General features: G+C 42.4%; 1 protein-coding gene across 2 annotated transcripts in view; it reads left to right on the forward strand.

Annotated features, from left to right (window-relative positions):
- The window catches only part of kif1b (kinesin family member 1B), a 69,146-nt gene that overhangs the window by 40,516 nt on the left and 9,983 nt on the right, over positions 1–18,647 (forward strand). The window contains exons 23-32 of one of the 2 annotated variants that reach the window (XM_080014898.1): positions 6,546–6,651; positions 7,644–7,792; positions 10,798–10,976; positions 12,413–12,550; positions 13,511–13,762; positions 15,863–15,981; positions 16,708–16,793; positions 17,188–17,317; positions 18,115–18,265; positions 18,545–18,635. In XM_080014898.1, coding sequence (XP_079871024.1) covers positions 6,546–6,651; positions 7,644–7,792; positions 10,798–10,976; positions 12,413–12,550; positions 13,511–13,762; positions 15,863–15,981; positions 16,708–16,793; positions 17,188–17,317; positions 18,115–18,265; positions 18,545–18,635 — 1,401 coding nt within the window. Of the gene's footprint in view, positions 1–574; positions 4,807–6,545; positions 6,652–7,643; positions 7,793–10,797; positions 10,977–12,412; positions 12,551–13,510; positions 13,763–15,862; positions 15,982–16,707; positions 16,794–17,187; positions 17,318–18,114; positions 18,266–18,544; positions 18,636–18,647 lie in introns of those variants that run through there. The other variant, XM_080014899.1, reaches the window with a different exon arrangement.

The following is an 18,647-nucleotide window of genomic DNA, read 5'->3' on the forward strand; positions in this document are numbered from 1 at the left end:
CTTTTAATATCAATGTGCAACACTGGGAACAGATTTCCCCATGTAAATCTTGTAAATCACATGCATACCTTTGATTGGCATATAAAATATGACAATAAGTCATACGACTGAGAAGGTCATATTAATTCCCAAAATATTAAGACAAATTAAAAATAAAGTCAATGGAAGCCACAATAGATTTAAGATTTTAATTTAAGTTTTGGATAGAAAGCTGTTTTACCTGATTTATTTCCTAGATGTCTGTTTCAGGGACTGATATTGCATGGTGCCATACATCTTGTACAGTAATGATGTATGCAAAATGTAAATATGTTTTTACATTTGAAAGTTATTGCTAGTCTTTATTTTAAAAAATAATACACATGAAGACTTTTTGCAATCTAAATTCTGCCCTGTCTCCTACATATTGTCAGTGCAAATTGGCTAAGACCTTTACTCATTTTTAGAAAGTTCCCATGTTGCATATTCATATCTGTATTCATTTTTAAGCCATCCTTTCTCTTTGATTTCCCATTTTAATTTCTCCATTTTGGTGGGAACCATTTGGTTTGTTTCCTGTTTTTGTTTTCTCAAGGATGGTGACTCTGATAGTGGGGATGACTCAGATAAGAGATCTTGCGAAGAGAGCTGGAGACTGATCACCTCCTTACGGGAAAAGCTTCCTCCTAGCAAGCTTCAATCCATAGTGAAAAAGTGTGGGCTACCCAGCAGTGGGAAGAGAAGAGAGCCAGTTAAAATGTACCAGATCCCTCAGCACCGCCGTATCACCAAGGACTCCAAATGGGTGACTATGTCTGACCTGAAGATCCAAGCGGTGAAGGAAATTTGCTATGAGGTGGCCCTCAATGACTTCCGTCACACACGGCAGGAGATCGAGGCACTGGCCATCGTGAAGATGAAGGAGCTCTGTGAAAGCTACAGCAAGAAAGACCCCAACGAGCGGGACTCATGGAGGGCCGTGGCTCGTGATGTGTGGGACACTGTTGGGGTCGGCGACGAGCGCATCGAAGACGTCGTCTCCAACGGGTCCCGCGGTGGCGGTGTGGTCATGGATGAGCTGAAGGTGCACATTGACAAGCTTGAGGACATCTTGCATGAGGTCAAAAAGCAAAACAACATGAAGGACGAGGAGATCCGTGCTCTGAGGAACAAAATGGTCAAGATGGAAAAGGTCCTCCCGCTGATCACCCCAGAGGGACAAGAGAAGACTCCCAGCAACAATATTTCACCTGGCGTAGCCAGAACTCCCAGTCCTGGTGAAGGAAAACCCCCTGTTCCAGAAAAGCTCGATGAAGAGGACGGAGACCAGCAAACTGGTCAAAGTGCAGGAGATGACACGACTCTCAAACGTAGCCACATGCGCTGGATGCGTCAGGAGCAGGTGCGACTAAAAAACCTTCAGCAGCAAGAGATCTCCAAGCAGCTCCGCAGACACACCGGACCACACCGCTTCATCCCACCAGAGGACCGCAAGCTACGCTTCCCGTTCAAGAGCAATCCAAAGCATCGCAACTCCTGGAGCCCTGGCACACACATTATTATCACCGACGAGAAGGTCATCGAGCTAAAGGTGCCGAAGGAGGCAGTCGAGGAAGAGGAGGGTGAAAGTGAGGGTGTGGACAGAGTAGCTTCGAGAGAGAGGATTGCTGCCTCCGTTGTCCAAGTTAGCCCTCCGCTGCCACGCCCGTCAGTCCATCGCAGAAGCAAAGACCTGGAGCAAGGTCTCGGCCAGGGTTACAGACAGAACCACAGGAACAACCACCACCACCAGCAGCCCCATGAGCGTGGCCGCAGCAACTCCTTCAACCACCGCCAGCGACCCTCTGGTTCCATGGAGTCACTGCAACCCACTGAAACAAACAGGAGGCACTCACAGGCCTTCTACCAGCCCCGCCACTACCAAAACCAGACAGCCCTGCCCCATCCCTACCCCCAACCGCAGCCTTTCTACTATAACAGCATGCCCTATGCAGATCCTAGTTTCAATAGCTGCCAGCAGTACCATTACAATGACCAAGCTCACCATCCAATCAACTTTCAGGCACCCCCAAGAATGCGCAGACAAATGTCTGCCCCCAACTTGAAAGCCAGCAGAGAGACGACAGTCTGAGGGAGGGGCTGTGTAGTGGGTTTGATTGAGAATATAGTTGGATGTACTTTTAGCAGGCAAACACATTACAGATCACAACAGCTCAGAATCATTTGAGTCAAACAGCTAGAACTGTGACTTCTACCACTTGAACAGTGTGTTGTTGGTTGATCCAAATTGGAAATTTACTGTATGTATTATAAGAAGATATTTTATCCTCACCAGAATCTATGCCGTTGTACTGTATTAAGCTGTGCTGCTGTGTGCGTTCAACACTTTCATTGGGAGAACTGCCGTAAGGAATTGAAGCCAACAGATGACGATGGAACTTGTTTCAAAGACATGTCATGCCCATTCTGTATTTTTTACTTTATCGTGTGGGATTTCATTATTCATGCTTTTTTTTTTTTTTTTTGCCAAAATCTCTTAATGATTAAATTTCTGAGTTTACATTTCATGCCATATTAGTATTGATTTCTGAATGTTTTCCACAGTTATAAACTCTACACATTTCTCATCAGTCCTTTTGTGATTACTCAAGTAACACACAAAACCCTTGGTATTCATTAAAAATGAGTGAAACTCTTGGACAAGAAATCCATATAGAGTGGCCGCTGCTTTTACAGAATCAAATGTCAGGAAGTGTGTGAGTAGTATTCTTTTTAAAGAGCATTTTTTTTACTTGCTAGATGATACATACATTAATAACACTTTATGATGAGCCCAAGGTAGTGATGTTTTTCATCATTGTTATATGTAGATATTTAAGAAGGGGCTCTGGGGTTCATTGTATTGTAGTTCTTTGTGGCCTAAATCTTGATTTGGGACCCGATCCTGGATTCCTTTTCAAAATTAAATAACTGAGCTTGACGTCACCGCTCTATCGACTGCCATTTAAATGAAGACTAAAACAAAAACGTTTTTTACAAAGTGCCTTTTATTCTCATATTGCAGTATTAACCCTGTTGTGCATTTTGGGTTCAGTCAAATTACGTTCACCTCCTCATTCCCTTGCTTTGTGTAAGATCAAAGTGTGTGTGTGTGTGTGTGTGTGTGTGTGTGTGTATATATATATTTGGACAGCCTTAAAAGTGATAACCTGCGGTAGTTAATCTCGAATACCATCAAAGTACAGTCAGGAATTTTGTCAAAATAATGAGCTATCAACCACTTAGTTGGTTAACTCCAATCATTTCTTGATTTTAAATGAGGGAATAACCTTTTACCTTTAAATACTTTTTGTTTTGCACTTCAAGTGATGCCTATGCTCTATAGCCAATTACTTTATGACTCCAATAAAGTTTACTTTGAGCAAGTATTCAACATTAGGATTGTAAACAGATTTACTTCAGTTATAAAAAAAAAAAAAAATGAAATGCTTGAATTGATGTCAGAAGTTTCTGTAACATCACAGTGTTGCTGTATTTACACCAATATTATCCCCTATCTTGTTTTCTTTTTTTAGTTAACAAAAAACTTTTTTTACATAAGAAATAACAGCACAAAGTATAGCAAAAAATAAAAAAACATGCCCTTTTAAGGAACATGCAATCAAAACGGTTCAAAATCCTCTTTTTCCTCCTCTTTTTGTTGGCCACACACCGTGAACTGAGCTATGGTTACTGTTTCACATGATTTTAGAAATTAGCATATGCTTTTGTGGCCGGCTGAGTAAGCACACAGAATACGGCTTGGTTGGAATGGATCTCCAACAGTGTTATCATGGTTCCCCAAGCCCTGCCTAAAAAATGTTGGAAGGAACACCGGAACAATTGAATGCATTTGTTTATTCATTCATTATAAGTGCTCATGTTAGAATTTTGATAATTCCCTGTTGTGGTGCATCAAATTCTGTGTACATTTTATTCATACAATCTCCATAGATCCGTCTTACAGAGGTAAGATAATGTCTGAATCAGTCGTCCTAGTCATTTTATTCTATTTTTTTTTTGTAATATATCTATCTCTCTCTATGCTGTAGTTGAGGCTTATTTGAATGGGCAGCAAGCCTGCCTGTCAATCTTTAGCTTTAAATTAATACAGTGGTTATCACACAGTTCATGCAAGTTGACCTTCAAACTGTTCCACAGAAACAAAGTCGTTCAGCAGTACTGGCTAATACCTCTGAGCACCATCTTAAAAAAAAAACATCTAATGTGGGTTCAGATCAGTTCAACTTATTTGTATATTTATCCTTCTAAATTCTGACAATATTATATACTATGCCTTAATATGTTGTAACACAAACCAAATGTTATGTAAATGCCTTTTCCCAGATGCTGTTCTTTCTAGTTGCAAGTGCTCATCTCATTATGACTGTCTGCATGCCTTGGCTACATATTTTGTGCTCCATTAAGAAGAATGTTATATGAGGCATGCACTGGTGCTGACAGCTACTCCGTTTAATAAAGCAAAGTGAGCTGGAAAAAAGGTATAGGCAACATGAAACGGGCAATGTTATTAGTAGTGTAATACTCTTTTAAAATACACATATAATTGGATGAGGTCTTGGTTCCAAGTGTCTGTTGAATGTTGTGTGTCTGCCATCTGAATCTGCAATATAAAGTGCCTCACCGTAGCTGTGTTGTGATGCAAGCACTTTGTGCAAACATACCTACCAACCCTACTGTTCACTAGTTCATAAGGATATATTAGACCACTTTGTTGCTGGAGGTTTATTTTCAACGTATGATTGAAATAAAACGATCTGTTTCAAATGCAGTCATTTATTTAATTTACCCTAACCCATGAACACATCAATGACAGGGTTGTACAATAACACTTTTTAAAGTGTTGTTGTAATACTTGAGAACAGCTATACTGCTGCACTACACTGTAGTCCGTTCTGATCTGCAGTCGGAGACGAGGCATTTGTGGCGATTGCTCGTTCACTTGTTGTTTGTTTGGTACGCTGGTGGCAGGGAAGAGGTTAATGATCAATGAAAGGCTGCATTGTCTCCCTCAGAAGACAGTGAACAAACAGGATGAGGTCATCGGGACCACAGTCTGTCCCGCACCGACGGCGCCCCTCATTGGATTGCACCCGACTCGCGTTTCTGCCAGCACCTCGCTTCCTTCGCCTCAGTCCCCCGCAAATGATTTAACGTTGTTTTATTAAGCTGGTCAAAACATCCCCAAACACCCCCAAAACATCACGTTTAGTTCATTATCTAGTGTAGAATAGAGCTGGAGGTGGTTGGGATTTTGATCATAAAATGGTGCTCCAGCTGAAATGTTTTCTTAGCCTCCTTGTAGTGGCTGCATTTCAATAAAGTTATTACGCTAAGCTGAGTGAAATAAACAATGAATGCCCTCTTCCTGCGTGGTCAATGTAGAGCCCCGGTGGTCGTTCCTCAAGTTCTGGGCAAAATCCCTCACACTTTAGATATTGTGTCTCATGCCCAAATATGGTGACATTAATGACATTTAGGTAATAGGTCCAACATATATTTTATATATTCTAACTGTGTGTATATATAATTATTTTTTGTTAATATCGCCCTGCTCCTCTGTAACACACCCAGGCTGCTATCAAAATGACGGCTTTCAGAACAAGCAAAAAAAACATTTGGGCTTTTCTAACAATTTTCTCTCTATATTGCATTGAGTAGATAGAAAAATACGTACGTTTTTCTTCATAACAAACCAACAATTTTGACACAAAGTAGAGTTAGAAGAAAGTAATTGAAGAGGTAACGGTTAATGATTTTGAACGAATGAAGTTTTTTTTTTTGAGTGTGAATAAAATAAAATTCTTCAGAGGTTTTCCCACAGAACTACTGTTAAGCATAAACTGATGTTTTCCGCGAGGGTTATGTGTGATGGCAGCATTCTGAATTGTCACAAGGCTCTATTCATCCCTGTTTTTATTGAGTCCTATCAAGCTGTTTGGGAGTTTATAGTGCCCGTCCTTTGAATTTACCATTTGATATGTATCATTACTTCAGCTAAAGCGTAACATGTCCAGTTAAGTCATATTTCACCGCTGGTATCTGCAGACCTGGTGCACAAGCAAGTAACGACATCATAGTCATCAAGGAGGTACAGTGTATGAATGTCAAAATATGATCTGAGCACTGAGAAGGGGAGATGGTGACCTCAGAAACAGTTTGAAGGTGGCGACATGAAAGTCAAGAAAACCACTTTTCCTTAAACCCCAAGGGGAAAGAACAAAAAAAAAAACAGGGGGGGGGGGGAGTGAATCCTCTCTGGTAAACCAACAGAGATTCTTCAAAACACTTTTAACCATTCAATTAAAGGCCTTGCAGCAACCTGCCTTCATCACTTGCTGTTATAATTAAACAGTAAAGCTCAAATACGTTCCCTGGCGACCAAGATAAGCTGTCACGTGGTCTAATGTCACATAGAAGCGAACGATAAACGCCGTTGGCGGACGATGTGCGATGACGTCCCATCGGCTGACTGGGCTTTGTCTCCGCTCTCCTCTCCCCTCCAGGACTACGAGAGCAAGCTGCAGGAGCTTCAGAAACAGGTAGAGACGCGCTCGCTGGCGGCCGAGACGCCGGACGAGGAGGATGAGGAGGAGGAAGAAGACGAGGAAGGTGTGTTTATTGACACTGGGCTCATGGCTCAAATGATGGCGTGAAGACTGTGATGAAGACAGTCATTATTATACAGTCATCCCTTCATCAAGTTCACATCTGATATCAAACAGGCTAAATATAACGTGGGTTGTACAGTCAACATATAGTTTCATGGATCTTCAGAGATTGCAAATGTTCTCCGACGTATACATTCTGTATACAGAGCCTGAACTGCTGGGACGTCCGTATTGGGCTTTATCTTTCATAAACATTCAAATGAAAACATAAGCCAAGTCACTTTATATGTTTTAATTCATCATCACTATTACTCTTAACGTTGCACGAAGGTGATTTAATCCATGTAATAAATCAGTTAGTATATCCTAATTATTGTCAAATTTAAATACATACTACTGACGCTGCGAGTGATTTAACTACACTCATTTTATGAGAGTCCTCATTTGAATGAGGCTAAAGTAACATCCAAGTGTGTCTATATAGATTAGATATTGAATAGGGTTATCCGCTGCCTTTTATTTTATTATGCAAACAATAGGATGTACCAAAGTCAAATCCCTGCGATATGCGCAAGTGTATTGCAGAACAAAACCAGGGATACCGGGGAGTACTCAGTAATATAAGTACAATTTGAAGTCCTTGTACTTTACATATGGGATTCAGTATAACAGGATTTTGTGCTTTTACTCTGTGTAGCACCTGCAACTTGTAAAAGAAGTTATCATTAGACTTAAGAGGAAACCATTAGTCCATTCTAAACTGGACCGAACGCTTTAAGCTGAACCAAAAACGGACGGAAATATCACCTTATGATGTTGAACATTTTCTTTTGAAACCTGAATGCGCTTATTATGAAGTACTTAAAATTGAATGTTGGACTTTTACTTTATCAGAGTACTATTTTCTTAGGCCATTTAAACTGCAGTTTAGTAATGGATAGGCGTATTGTTTGGACCATGGTATGAATCCATATGTTTCCCATTTCCCTGCAGTACCGTGGACTCAGCACGAGTTTAAGATGGCCCAGTGGGCCTTCAGGAAGTGGAGGTACCACCAGTTCACGTCCCTGCGCGACCAGCTGTGGGGGAACGCCGTGTACCTGAAGGAGGCCAACGCCATCAGTGTGGAGCTAAAGAAGAAGGTAGCTAACCCTGCAATTTAAGCATTCAACTGTAATATTCCTAAAAAGTATGTATAATATTTTGATAAATGTAATTACATTTTATGAAGTGAGGTGCAAAAGCTGTACAAAAACGAAACTAAATGCATATTTATGTATGTAAAAAAAAAATATATATATTTTTTCAAGTGAAGAATTAAATATTAAAGCATAAATAAATGCAATTTTTATGTATGGAAAAACCTAAAGACATTTTTTTTTTCAAAACAACAATTAAATAATAAAGCATGAAGAAATGCAAAAAAAAAATAGGCAAATAAATAAATACCCATAAGCATCTAAATAAATAAGTCTAATAAATACATTTAAAAGACATTCATTTTTGGGGGGGGCGGAATCCAATGGATCTCATTAATCTGCTATATGCTGGTATATATGGTTTCCAGGTCCCAGTCGTTTTTGCTTGTAGCGTTGGGTCCTTTACTGTGGGGACGGTAGCTCAGGAGGTAGAGCTGGTGGTCTAGTGATCTAATGGTTGCTGGTTCGATCCCAGGCTCCTCCTGCTAGCATGCTGTAGTGTCCTTGAGCAAGACACTTAACCCCTCATTGCTCCTGATGGCTGCGTCCGTCGGTGTTTGAACAATTGTAAGTCGCTTTGGATAAAAGCGTCTGCTAAATGACGAAATGTAATGTAATGTAATGTAAATCATGATGACATTAGGATGCGCTGACCATCTTACCATCACTGACAGTGATGCCACGAAGGACGCCTCAATGTTTACCGAGGCTCCTCTCTAGGCCAGATTGATGATTGTGTTGCAAATAACGAGACGTTCTGCGCCAAAGGGTTTGTTGGTTGTTTTGGATTCCGTTTTCTGAAACCAGGCAGGTTTGGTAAAGATTTATCAACAGAATGACATAGATCCTGTTATAAATCAGAGGCTAGCGACCCCAGCAGCTGGACCCTTCTCATTTTCGTTCTCCTTGATCCGCTGTGAGTTATTTTCTTATTACAGCTGTGTCGACCAGCAGATGTAAGGTGATAGATACTGGAGATGGGTGCCGTGTCACATTCGGCTTTTCTCTGGATTTTATTTTTGCTGAGTTTCTCTGTGCGTCCTTTATTTGTAACCTGTGTTGTTCTTTGAAATTGATGTCTTTGTGTGGAGGGCGTTAGGTGCTGGAGCCGTGAAATTGCGGGGCGCATACATTTGTATGACCTTTCAACCTTGGTGTGTCCCTCAGGATTAAGAGCCTACTGAGGAACATGCCGTGTCGCCTCTAACTCTAAATCGGGCCTGTCCAAAGTTAGAGGCGCACTGATCCACTGTTTTTCAGTCCCGATACATATGTGTGGATACCGATACTGATTCCAATACCAGAGGTCTTTTTTCCTTGTTGTTGTTGGTATGTGTAAGGTAACAAAAGGCTGTAGTAAACGACACAGCACTTCTTATTAAAAGAGCAAAAGAATATACAAAAATCCATTAAATTGAAATGTATTCCAAAGCAATTTATTTGAACTGTATCTGAAGTAGGCTCCACATAATTCCCATTTTACCTTCACATACAAACAGGTGTAGGTTTTCAAAGTGAATATTTGAAGAAAAAAATAAAATAAATATATATATATATATATATATATATATATATATATATTTATTTATTTTTTATATATATATATATATATATATATATATATATATATATATATATATATATATATATTTATTTATTTTATATATATATATATATATATATATATATATATATATATATATATATTTATTTATTTATTTTATATATATATATATATATATATATATATATATATATATATATATTTATTTATTTTATATATATATATATATATATATATATATATATATATATATATATTTATTTATTTTATATATATATATATATATATATATATTTATTTTATATATCAAGAACTGGATCTGGATCTTTGGATTGTACGTCAACGTCGCCGCCATATTGGAACAGTCATGGAGTCGTAAAAAAAACCTTTTTTTCTACTCCAGGTAGATCGTAAACCTTTGAACATAAGAACGGCTGATTGAAATCGGTTGAGAAATGTAAACATTATAGTGCTTTTTATCCAGACGAAATCCAGAATCCAGACACAGCCCTGTTTACTTGTATTTGTTTACAGGCCAGTCTCGCCCGTTCCAGTATGGCGGCGACGTTGACGTAGGATTATTTTGGTTTTAAACCGGACACAAGTGGAAGGACGCCTCTGTGTAGTTTTTAATCCTCATCCGGTGATTGGTTTCAGTGTGGCGCTGCGTGAATAGAACTACAACTCCCAGCAGCACGATGGCGGCGCATATTATATACATCGGAATCATGACGTCTTATTTTGAGGACCAACACAGCTGAATGGCTGCTTCAATCCGTGACGGTTTGCCCAACTCCAACTGCCAGTTCCTATTCACGCATTACACGAATTCTCGACGAGGCAGACCATTAAATTAGCAAAATAAAAGGGCAGGTTCATGGTCCAGTGCAAGCTATGGAATGGAATTTGGATCGGCACATGGGATCTGTGATGTCAGTCCGATATACGATGAGTGAATGACATCATTGTGGGTACCCGATTGGCAGTGGATCGGATCGGTCCCATCTCTATCCAACGTGTCGCTCACAGAACAGTGGGCTACGGAACATAATCAGAACAGAAATCGAAATAAAACAGAAACGGAACAGAATTTAAATAAATTATGCAGTGTGCTGGTCATATGCAGAGGGCAATGCGTGCAGCGCGAAATACAATTCTTTTTTTATCTGGCATGTTAAGTTATTTGCTGAACTCCAGGTCAATATACATGTGGATGCTCACAGGAATATTTTTTCAAAACATTCACTTTGATATTGTTAATTGTAAAACATGTGGAAAAGAGCATCTCGGGGCCATTGCATTATAATGGCACTTTAACACCTTTTTCTCTGGATGAAAAGCAAAGAAAGATGTGACTCCCTCCCTCGTGTCGCTGCCCCTCCAGGTGCAGTTCCAATTTGTCCTGCTGACAGACACGCTTTACTCGCCGCTGCCTCCCGAGCTGCTGCCCCCGGAGCCGGAGAAGGAGCGCGACGCCAGGCCCTTCCCCCGCACCGTGGTGGCCGTGGAGGTCCAGGACCTGAAGAACGGAGCTACGCACTACTGGTCTCTGGAGAAACTGAAGTGAGGCCCAAGTTTCAAGTCCGGTATATTTGTCCATCCATCCATTTTCTAACCCGCTTATCCTGGCCAGGGTCGCTGTGGCAACAGAGCAACATGTCCCCTTCCCCGGCAACTTCCTCTAGCATTTCCTGGGGGATCCCGAGGTGTTCCCAGGCCAGTCAAGAGATATAATCCCTCCAGCACGTCCTGGGTCTACCCCGGGGTCTCCTCCCAGTGGGACGTGCCCGGTACACCTCCGAGACGTCAAGGGGGCATCCTTACTAGATGCCTGAACCACCTCAACTGACTCCTCTCCATGTGGAGGAGCTGGATCACTGAGCTCCTCACGGAGAGTGAGCCCCGCTTCCCCTATAGAGAAACCCCATTTCAGCCACTTGTGTCCGCAATCTCATTCTTTCGGTCACTATCGATAGCTCATAGTTCAAAGGCACTGTTACCGATGTACACCCGACATTGCAGTGTCATGTCAACCAAGACACCTCCACAACATCCAGGGCTTTCAGCATTCCTTTATGGATCTTATCCACTCCTGGACCCAGACTCTTCCAGCCCTGCCTCTTCATAGGACATTCGCATCGGGTTCAGCAGTTCCTCAAAGTGTTCCTTCCACCTCTCGACGATATTCCCAGTCGAGGTCAGAGTTTCCCCACCCTTGCTGAGGACAGCCTGGGCAATGTGCCTCTTTCCCCTCCTTCGTCGTCGAATGTTTTTCCAGAGCCTTTATTTAGGCTGCCGATAAGTCCTTCTCCCTAGCCTCTCCAAACTCCTCCCACACCCTGGATTTTTCCTCCACAACTACTGACGCTGCGGCCTTTTTCGCCCGCCGATGGCTCTCGGCAGAGTGAGGAGTCCCTCGAGCTAACCGAACCTGAAGGGCCTCCTTCTTCTTTGTGATGGCCCCCTCAACCGCTGGTGTCCACCAGCAAGTTCTTTGGTTGCCGCCATGAGAGGCATCGACCAGCTCTTGACCGCAGCTCCCAACAGCTGCTTCCACAATAGAGGTTTTCAACAGGAGCCATTCTGTCGCGGGCCGCCTGGTGGCCCTGTTCCGGGCAGGGTGAAGTTGGTCTTCGTGTTCACCATGTCATAGGGGTGTTGGGATCATGTTTGTCCGGATTCTCACCCCGGACCAGTTCGACCCTACCGGGGATCACCGAAACTTGCGAGCCACCACAAGGCCACGATCCAGGAAGGGCAGTTTATTTGTGTAGAGCTATAATAATTGTTACAATGATGTATTAAAGAGGGCCTTTACTCGAAACCATGTTTTACTAACAACTTATGGTTGTTCATTATCAACTTTTTGCAATATTATCGAGAAAAAAAAAGATACCGAAAACCATGCTCTCTGACGGCTCTGTAGTAAGCCTTGTAATATCTAGTTGGCTACTAATGGCTTAAAGTGAGTTTAAAGTGCATGGTGCTGTCATTTTCAGGCAGAGGTTGGAGCAAATGCGAGAAATGTACGACCGCGCCGGTGAGATGGCGTCCTCGAACCAGGAGGACGGCGAAGGCGCTCTGACTGGAAACGACCCCTTCTACGACCGCTTCCATTGGTTCAAGCTTGTGGGGAGGTATGTAGCGTAACCGAAAGAGGAAAGAAAAAGACGTCAAAAAAATGTGGTGTCTGACAACAGCTGTGTAGCTTGTGTGGCTGTTATTTCTCGGTAGCTCCAGAGTTGTTTTTTTGAGGTTCCTTTAAGTATGCCATTTTGTTTTTTATTGCGTTTTTACTCTACGACTTCATCTCCATCGGATGTCGAGGGAATTTATTTCATGCGTTGGGTTGGCCAGTTCACCCAATCCTCCTTCAGTTCCATTTTGCATTTTCAAACATTTTGAAACATGTTTTCTTCATTTCCTGCCATTGAACCCCAATGTTTAAATGATTTTGCGGTTTTTGTAACTACTACTCATGTACTACTCATGTTTTTTTTTTTTTTTTTTCGTATTTCATTTGTTTGTTTCATTTTTTTTGTATTTCATTTCATTTTTTTGGTACCTCTGGATTTTCTGCCAATTTATTTTGTTAATTCACACTTGCTTGGCTTTTAATGGTTGTTTTTTTTCTCTCGCAAACATGCACCAATGACATTTTCATTCATGCATCAGATGATTTGCTGTATCATATTCGAATGTTTGTGTTACTCTGGCTAACGCGCCACATTTTCCTTGTTTATTTTTGTTTTTGGTTTATTTGCTTTGATTTCCATTCCATCCACAGGAACCGGAAGGTTAGCGTGTTACGGCATCACTGTACTAGATACCACGGCTGCCTGGGTTAACAACGGATACTGTATAGCAGGGTATTCTGAGGGAGTCTTAGAGGCCTTTGATTGTGTTAAAACCCTCATACCTGCAGATATCCCGTATAGAGGAAACTGTCACACTGAAAAAAGTGTCTAATGTTAAATAATCCACCTGAGCAGCACTGATTTCTGCAACTGTTCCTTGTTCCATCCATTCGATCTTTTTTCACCATGGCTCCCAAACAACCCCCCCTCCCGACGTCCATCTTACCCCTGGCACTTCAGCTCCCCCATCTTCCACGGCTGCGTCAACGAGCGGCTGGCGGACCGCACGCCCTCGCCCACCTTCTCCACCACCGACTCGGAGATCACCGAAATGGCGGACGAGCGCCAGAGCGAGATGTCCGACTTGATTGACGACGAGGCGTTTGTGGACGACGCCAGCTCCGACGCCGGGACGGAGGAGGGCTCGGACATCTTCAGCGACGGCCAGGACCCTTTCTACGACCGCTCCCCCTGGTTCATCCTGGTGGGAAGGTTGGTTTGTCAAACGCGGTTTCTGCGATGGCGCCACACTCTGGGCTCGGGCTCAAGTTTTGTACTTGACTTTGAAGGCGTTTGATGAGACTTTAAAGTCCCGCCTCCAGAAAATGTCTCACCCTGCTTTCCCGCACAATTTGTCTCCCGAGTAGAGAATGGCGCACGTCACACATAAGCGACACCAAAGTAACCGGCATTAAAATTCTCCACAAACATGGCAATTCTCACAAACACCACTACCTGGTGTCGGTAATGGAGAGCCAAGCTTACGGCGAGTACCAAGTCATTAGACTTGGTAGTCACGTGGTCGTCACTCGGTTGCAAATTGGCGGAATGTGTTTATTTTATGGTGAGTGGGTGTGCCATCACTTTTTCAACAACAAATTTTTAACTTTTTATTCTAAAATCAGTCATCTGCAAAAAAACGTATGGTGCCGACTGGAATCGGTGCATTGCGGCAGAACATGCCTTCGACAAATTTCAACGGGCACCAAATGCAATGAATGCTTGAGTTGACATTATGGATTAATTTTATTTTAGAGGGAATCAAAACAACCCCTCTAGCGAGATTAATTTTAGAATCAGATCCTCTATTCGTCACTGTTCTGTTTTGAACAGGATAAATTGGAACATGTTTGGATCTAACGTGATTAGTCATACTTCTAATTCCTCCACCACCACCACGCTTTTTAGCAAATAGCATTTAATTTGGAGTCAGTTCCCCCAGGAAAGGGAAAAGCAGGCTCCCTTTCTCTGCGCCCCCTCCGAGTGTGATGCTTCATCAGGTGGCACCACCACGTTAACTCCCATCTCACTGCCCTGTCTCTGTTATTAGCAGTCTGTCATTGGGTTTGTTTGTAATTTTTACTTTTATTTGTCATTATTTGATTTTCATTTGAGCTCCTAATATGGTCCATTCATTTGATCTGTCTTGTTTGTGTCATTGTCGTTTTTAACCCTGTACTTGTACGTATGTAGATATCATTAACAATGTTATTAAGCAGTTTCATAAATGTGCTTATTTGTAGGGCTGGATTTTAAAATAGTCGATGCTCCAATTTATATTATGTTTCAATTTACGGCTCGATTTGATCATTGTAATGCCGATACTTTGTTTGGAAGTTACGCAACCTTAAATGAAATTGCACCACAATCACAAATGTATTAAAAAACAGAATTTGTTCCATGAAACGATATTGAATGGAATCGTGAGATCCTGATTCACCGTATTTGTGAGGAATACCGCACCTTAAAGGGGTGATTTATTAATACTCAGTTTAGTGTGACGTTAAAAATCAGGCCGTGTCTTATATTCAGCTGAGCGGTGTAAACATCCCCCAGAAGGAGCAGCAGGACAACGCAGGCCCATCCGTACCTCGCTACCTGCGTCAGCGTGACTTCAGAGATTTCACCGAGCGCTATCTCTCCTCCATCTTGGCCTTGAGTTTGCCCTGCAGAATTGCGGGTGGGTGGGGGCGGGGTGAACGGAGGGAGCCGGGAGCAGGGCGGCGGGGATGCAGCAAATCAGCTCGCACAAAATCCAGTCGCTGTGTGACTAAAGCCCAACAGTAAAACCCTCCACCCCCCGCTGTTGTGTCCTGCACATGCCTGTGTTTCATTATGGTGTTTGTATCTGTGTTATTTTCGTGTGTATTATTCATTTTTCCTTTTTTTTTCCTCTTTGTTTTTTGTTTTTTTTTGTTTGTTTGTTTATTAAATAGAACGCTCGTTGCCGTCTAACTAAACAACATTTTTCAATGTCACTAATTTTGCCGTTACAGTAGTTGTTTTGTGGAACACTAAACATCCGTAGTTTTTTTTTTGTTTTTTTTTTCATGATTTGGTGCAAACATTTATGAGGTGATTGGTTTCTCATTCACCTTTTTCGAGCAACTTTTCCGACACTGGTCCAAAAGCGGGTTTCTGTGTTTTGCTTTCATTGTGGTGTCTAGCTGTGCAAGCATCTAATGCTAATTTACGATCCCTCAGAGTTAAATGTTATAGACTGAATGTAATGATGGGAGGGGGAAGAGATGATTATTATATTTTTGATGTGGCAGCGAAGCAGATTGAAGGCTCATTCTTCTCCTCTGGCAGAGCCTTTGTGTATCTGAGCAACCTGCTGTACCCGGTGCCCCTGGTCCACCGCGTTGCCATAGTGACGGAGAAGGGCGAGGTGCGTGGCTTCCTGCGTGTGGGGGTCCAAGCTATAGCCGGTGAGTTCTCAAAGCTATTCTCTTTCGAGAAAAGTGCCATGATTGGTATTTGTGTGGAATTTGACATCCGTCTGAACATTGCGTAAGATTGTTTTGTTGATTTATTCCATATTTTATCCTTTTTTTTTTTTTAAGCCGCTACTTTATGAGAAACAGACATGCAATGTGTTTGTGTTGTGCATGTGCTCCTCTGTTTGTTGTTTCCATTTTGGGTGGCGGGGTCTGCCTTTCCTGCCTTTTGAGTGGAGTTCTGGGACTTGTAGTGCAATCCGCCAACACAGAGCATTTTATGGATTTCCCCTCAAAAGATAAAAAATGAAACGACTTTATCAATCGCCGGGATGGGGGGGGGGGGGGGGGATTCAGGTGTTGCAGCAGCAGAAGATGACAGAACGGTGCAAGTCAAAAAAATAACAATGAAATGAAATAAATGCACACACACATATACAGAAGCTAACAAACATGAAATATTAGCCATGCCAGACGAAAATTAGGTCAAGATGTAAAAAAACTTCAAAGTAGGTGGAGACCCAGCTTCATCAGGATATTCCCGTGAAAACAAATCAAAGCACTTTCACAGCCACCGCTGCGGCGTCAAACAGAGAGACAGAGAGAGAGTCCCTGTGAGTTTCCCTCGCGGCGCCTCTTTCGATCAGATTTGACAACTTTCGTGGTCACTGTGTCTTGAGTGTTTCTGGCGCGAGGATGACTCCATCTCCTCCACAGCGGACGAAGAGGCCCCGGACTACGGCTCTGGAGTCCGACAGTCAGGTACAGCCAAGATCTCCTTCGATGACGAGTACTTCAACAAGGTAAGTCCTTCTGGGTTGGAGGTAGTCATCCTACTGGATTACTCTGCTTATGTCAAAGAATGCTCTTTGGCGCATTGATATTTGAAGCTGTATGAGGCGAAATTCAAGGACAGCCACGGTTTGGTTGGAATCCTTCTCATTTGAGGGATCCTTCTGATTCTTATTTATTTGCAGAAATAGAATAAATGTATCGCTTAATGCAAGAAGAATGAGAATGAATGAATACAATAGTGAAGGTAATTTGCAATATGCGTTTATTCAATACGAAACAAATAATACTGAGGACTCTGCTTACACTCTTAACATTGTGCCAGGTTGAGTTTAAATGACCTCCCCTCCTATCGCTCTCTGCTCCTGTCTCTCCCGCTCTCTCTTTCTTTCCTCATCCAATCAGAACGACTTCTCCTCCACGGTCATGACTCGCTCCGGCATGTCACTCGAGGAGCTGCGCATTGTGGAGGGTCAGGGCCAGAGTTCAGAGATCATCACGCCCTCCGAGGAGCTCAACAGAATCAATGAGATGGGTACGGCCGCCAGATCAGCGGAGGGACGCCAGGCCCGGGCAGGTGCTGCCCTTTAAACGCGGAGGGGACATTGAAGTGGCCTGATATACTGAGAGAAACACGGGGAAGAGTGGGTTTAGTTATGGAAATAAGCCTGAGGGAACCCACACCTGTTGGACGCAGTGATCTGCAGCTGGAGCATGGAGGAATTTATACAAAGGCTTTTTGAAAAGAGGCTGAAGCAGAAAAAGCCCAACAAATCACTGGCCTGAAAAGCCACGTTGTCATTGTTCCGTTCACTCATTCGTGTGCGTCCTTTTATTGCCCAGCCCAGTGGAGTTCATCCACGGGTCATTTCCAGGACCTTCCAGAACAAGTCACTGTCCTGAACAGTGGTGGAAAGCAATGAAGTACAAGTACTTTGCTACTGTGCTTAAGTACATTTTTCAAGTAGCTCTACTTACTTAAGGATAAGCACTTTAGACACTGACTACACTTTAAGGATGCATCCCTCTCCGTCACCTTGACTGACTGGCACCCGACTCGTGCACTAGTGACCGCTACACACCACATTTCAAAGGAAATATCTATACCCTTTACTGTGCTGCTGACACTTTAGTTAAAATATATATTTATATGGGACTGGATCTATCAACTTGCTGATTTAGGATTCCTCATCGATGATTCGTTAGGTCAATATCCTCGTAAATTACTATGAAACCACCTATTTAATATTATTTTTTGGTATTTGCACTTTTCAAAAGTAGAGTCTGGATCTCCCACCACTGGCCCTGACCTTCTTGTGTGATTCTCTACAGACCAGAAGCTGGAAAACGTGGAGACCAAGCTGAGTCACGGTAAAGATCTGGCGGGGCAGCTGGAGGTGGGCAGCATCTTCACCTTCCGTGTGACTGTGCTCCAAGCCAGCGGAATCCCACCGGAATACGCTGACATCTTCTGCCAATTCAAGTGCGTTCACCGGCCTTTAAGACGTGTATTTCGGACGGCCTAAATCATGACGGTCAATCCAAGCACCTTAGATCGATTTAGAGACGTTTTATTTATGTTTTCGACAGGAGAAAAACTTTGGACTTTTCACATGCTTGAATTTCACTTACAGATTTATAATTTCTTTAAAAACTTTTTTTTTTTTTTTTTTTTAATCTTTGACTGCAATTAAAAAAAACAAAACTGTCGAATCACAGATGTTACTGTGATTTATCTGTATTATTTTGTTTGTATTCTCAGTTTCCTTCATCGTCACGATGAAGCTTTCTCCACCGAGCCCCTGAAGAACGCAGGCAAAGGAGCGCCGCTGGGCTTCTACCATGTGCAGAATGTGAGAGCCAGA

This window comes from Zeus faber (genome assembly GCF_960531495.2).
Source record: "Zeus faber genome assembly, chromosome: 15".
In the NCBI taxonomy this organism is placed as follows: Eukaryota; Metazoa; Chordata; class Actinopteri; order Zeiformes; family Zeidae; genus Zeus; species Zeus faber.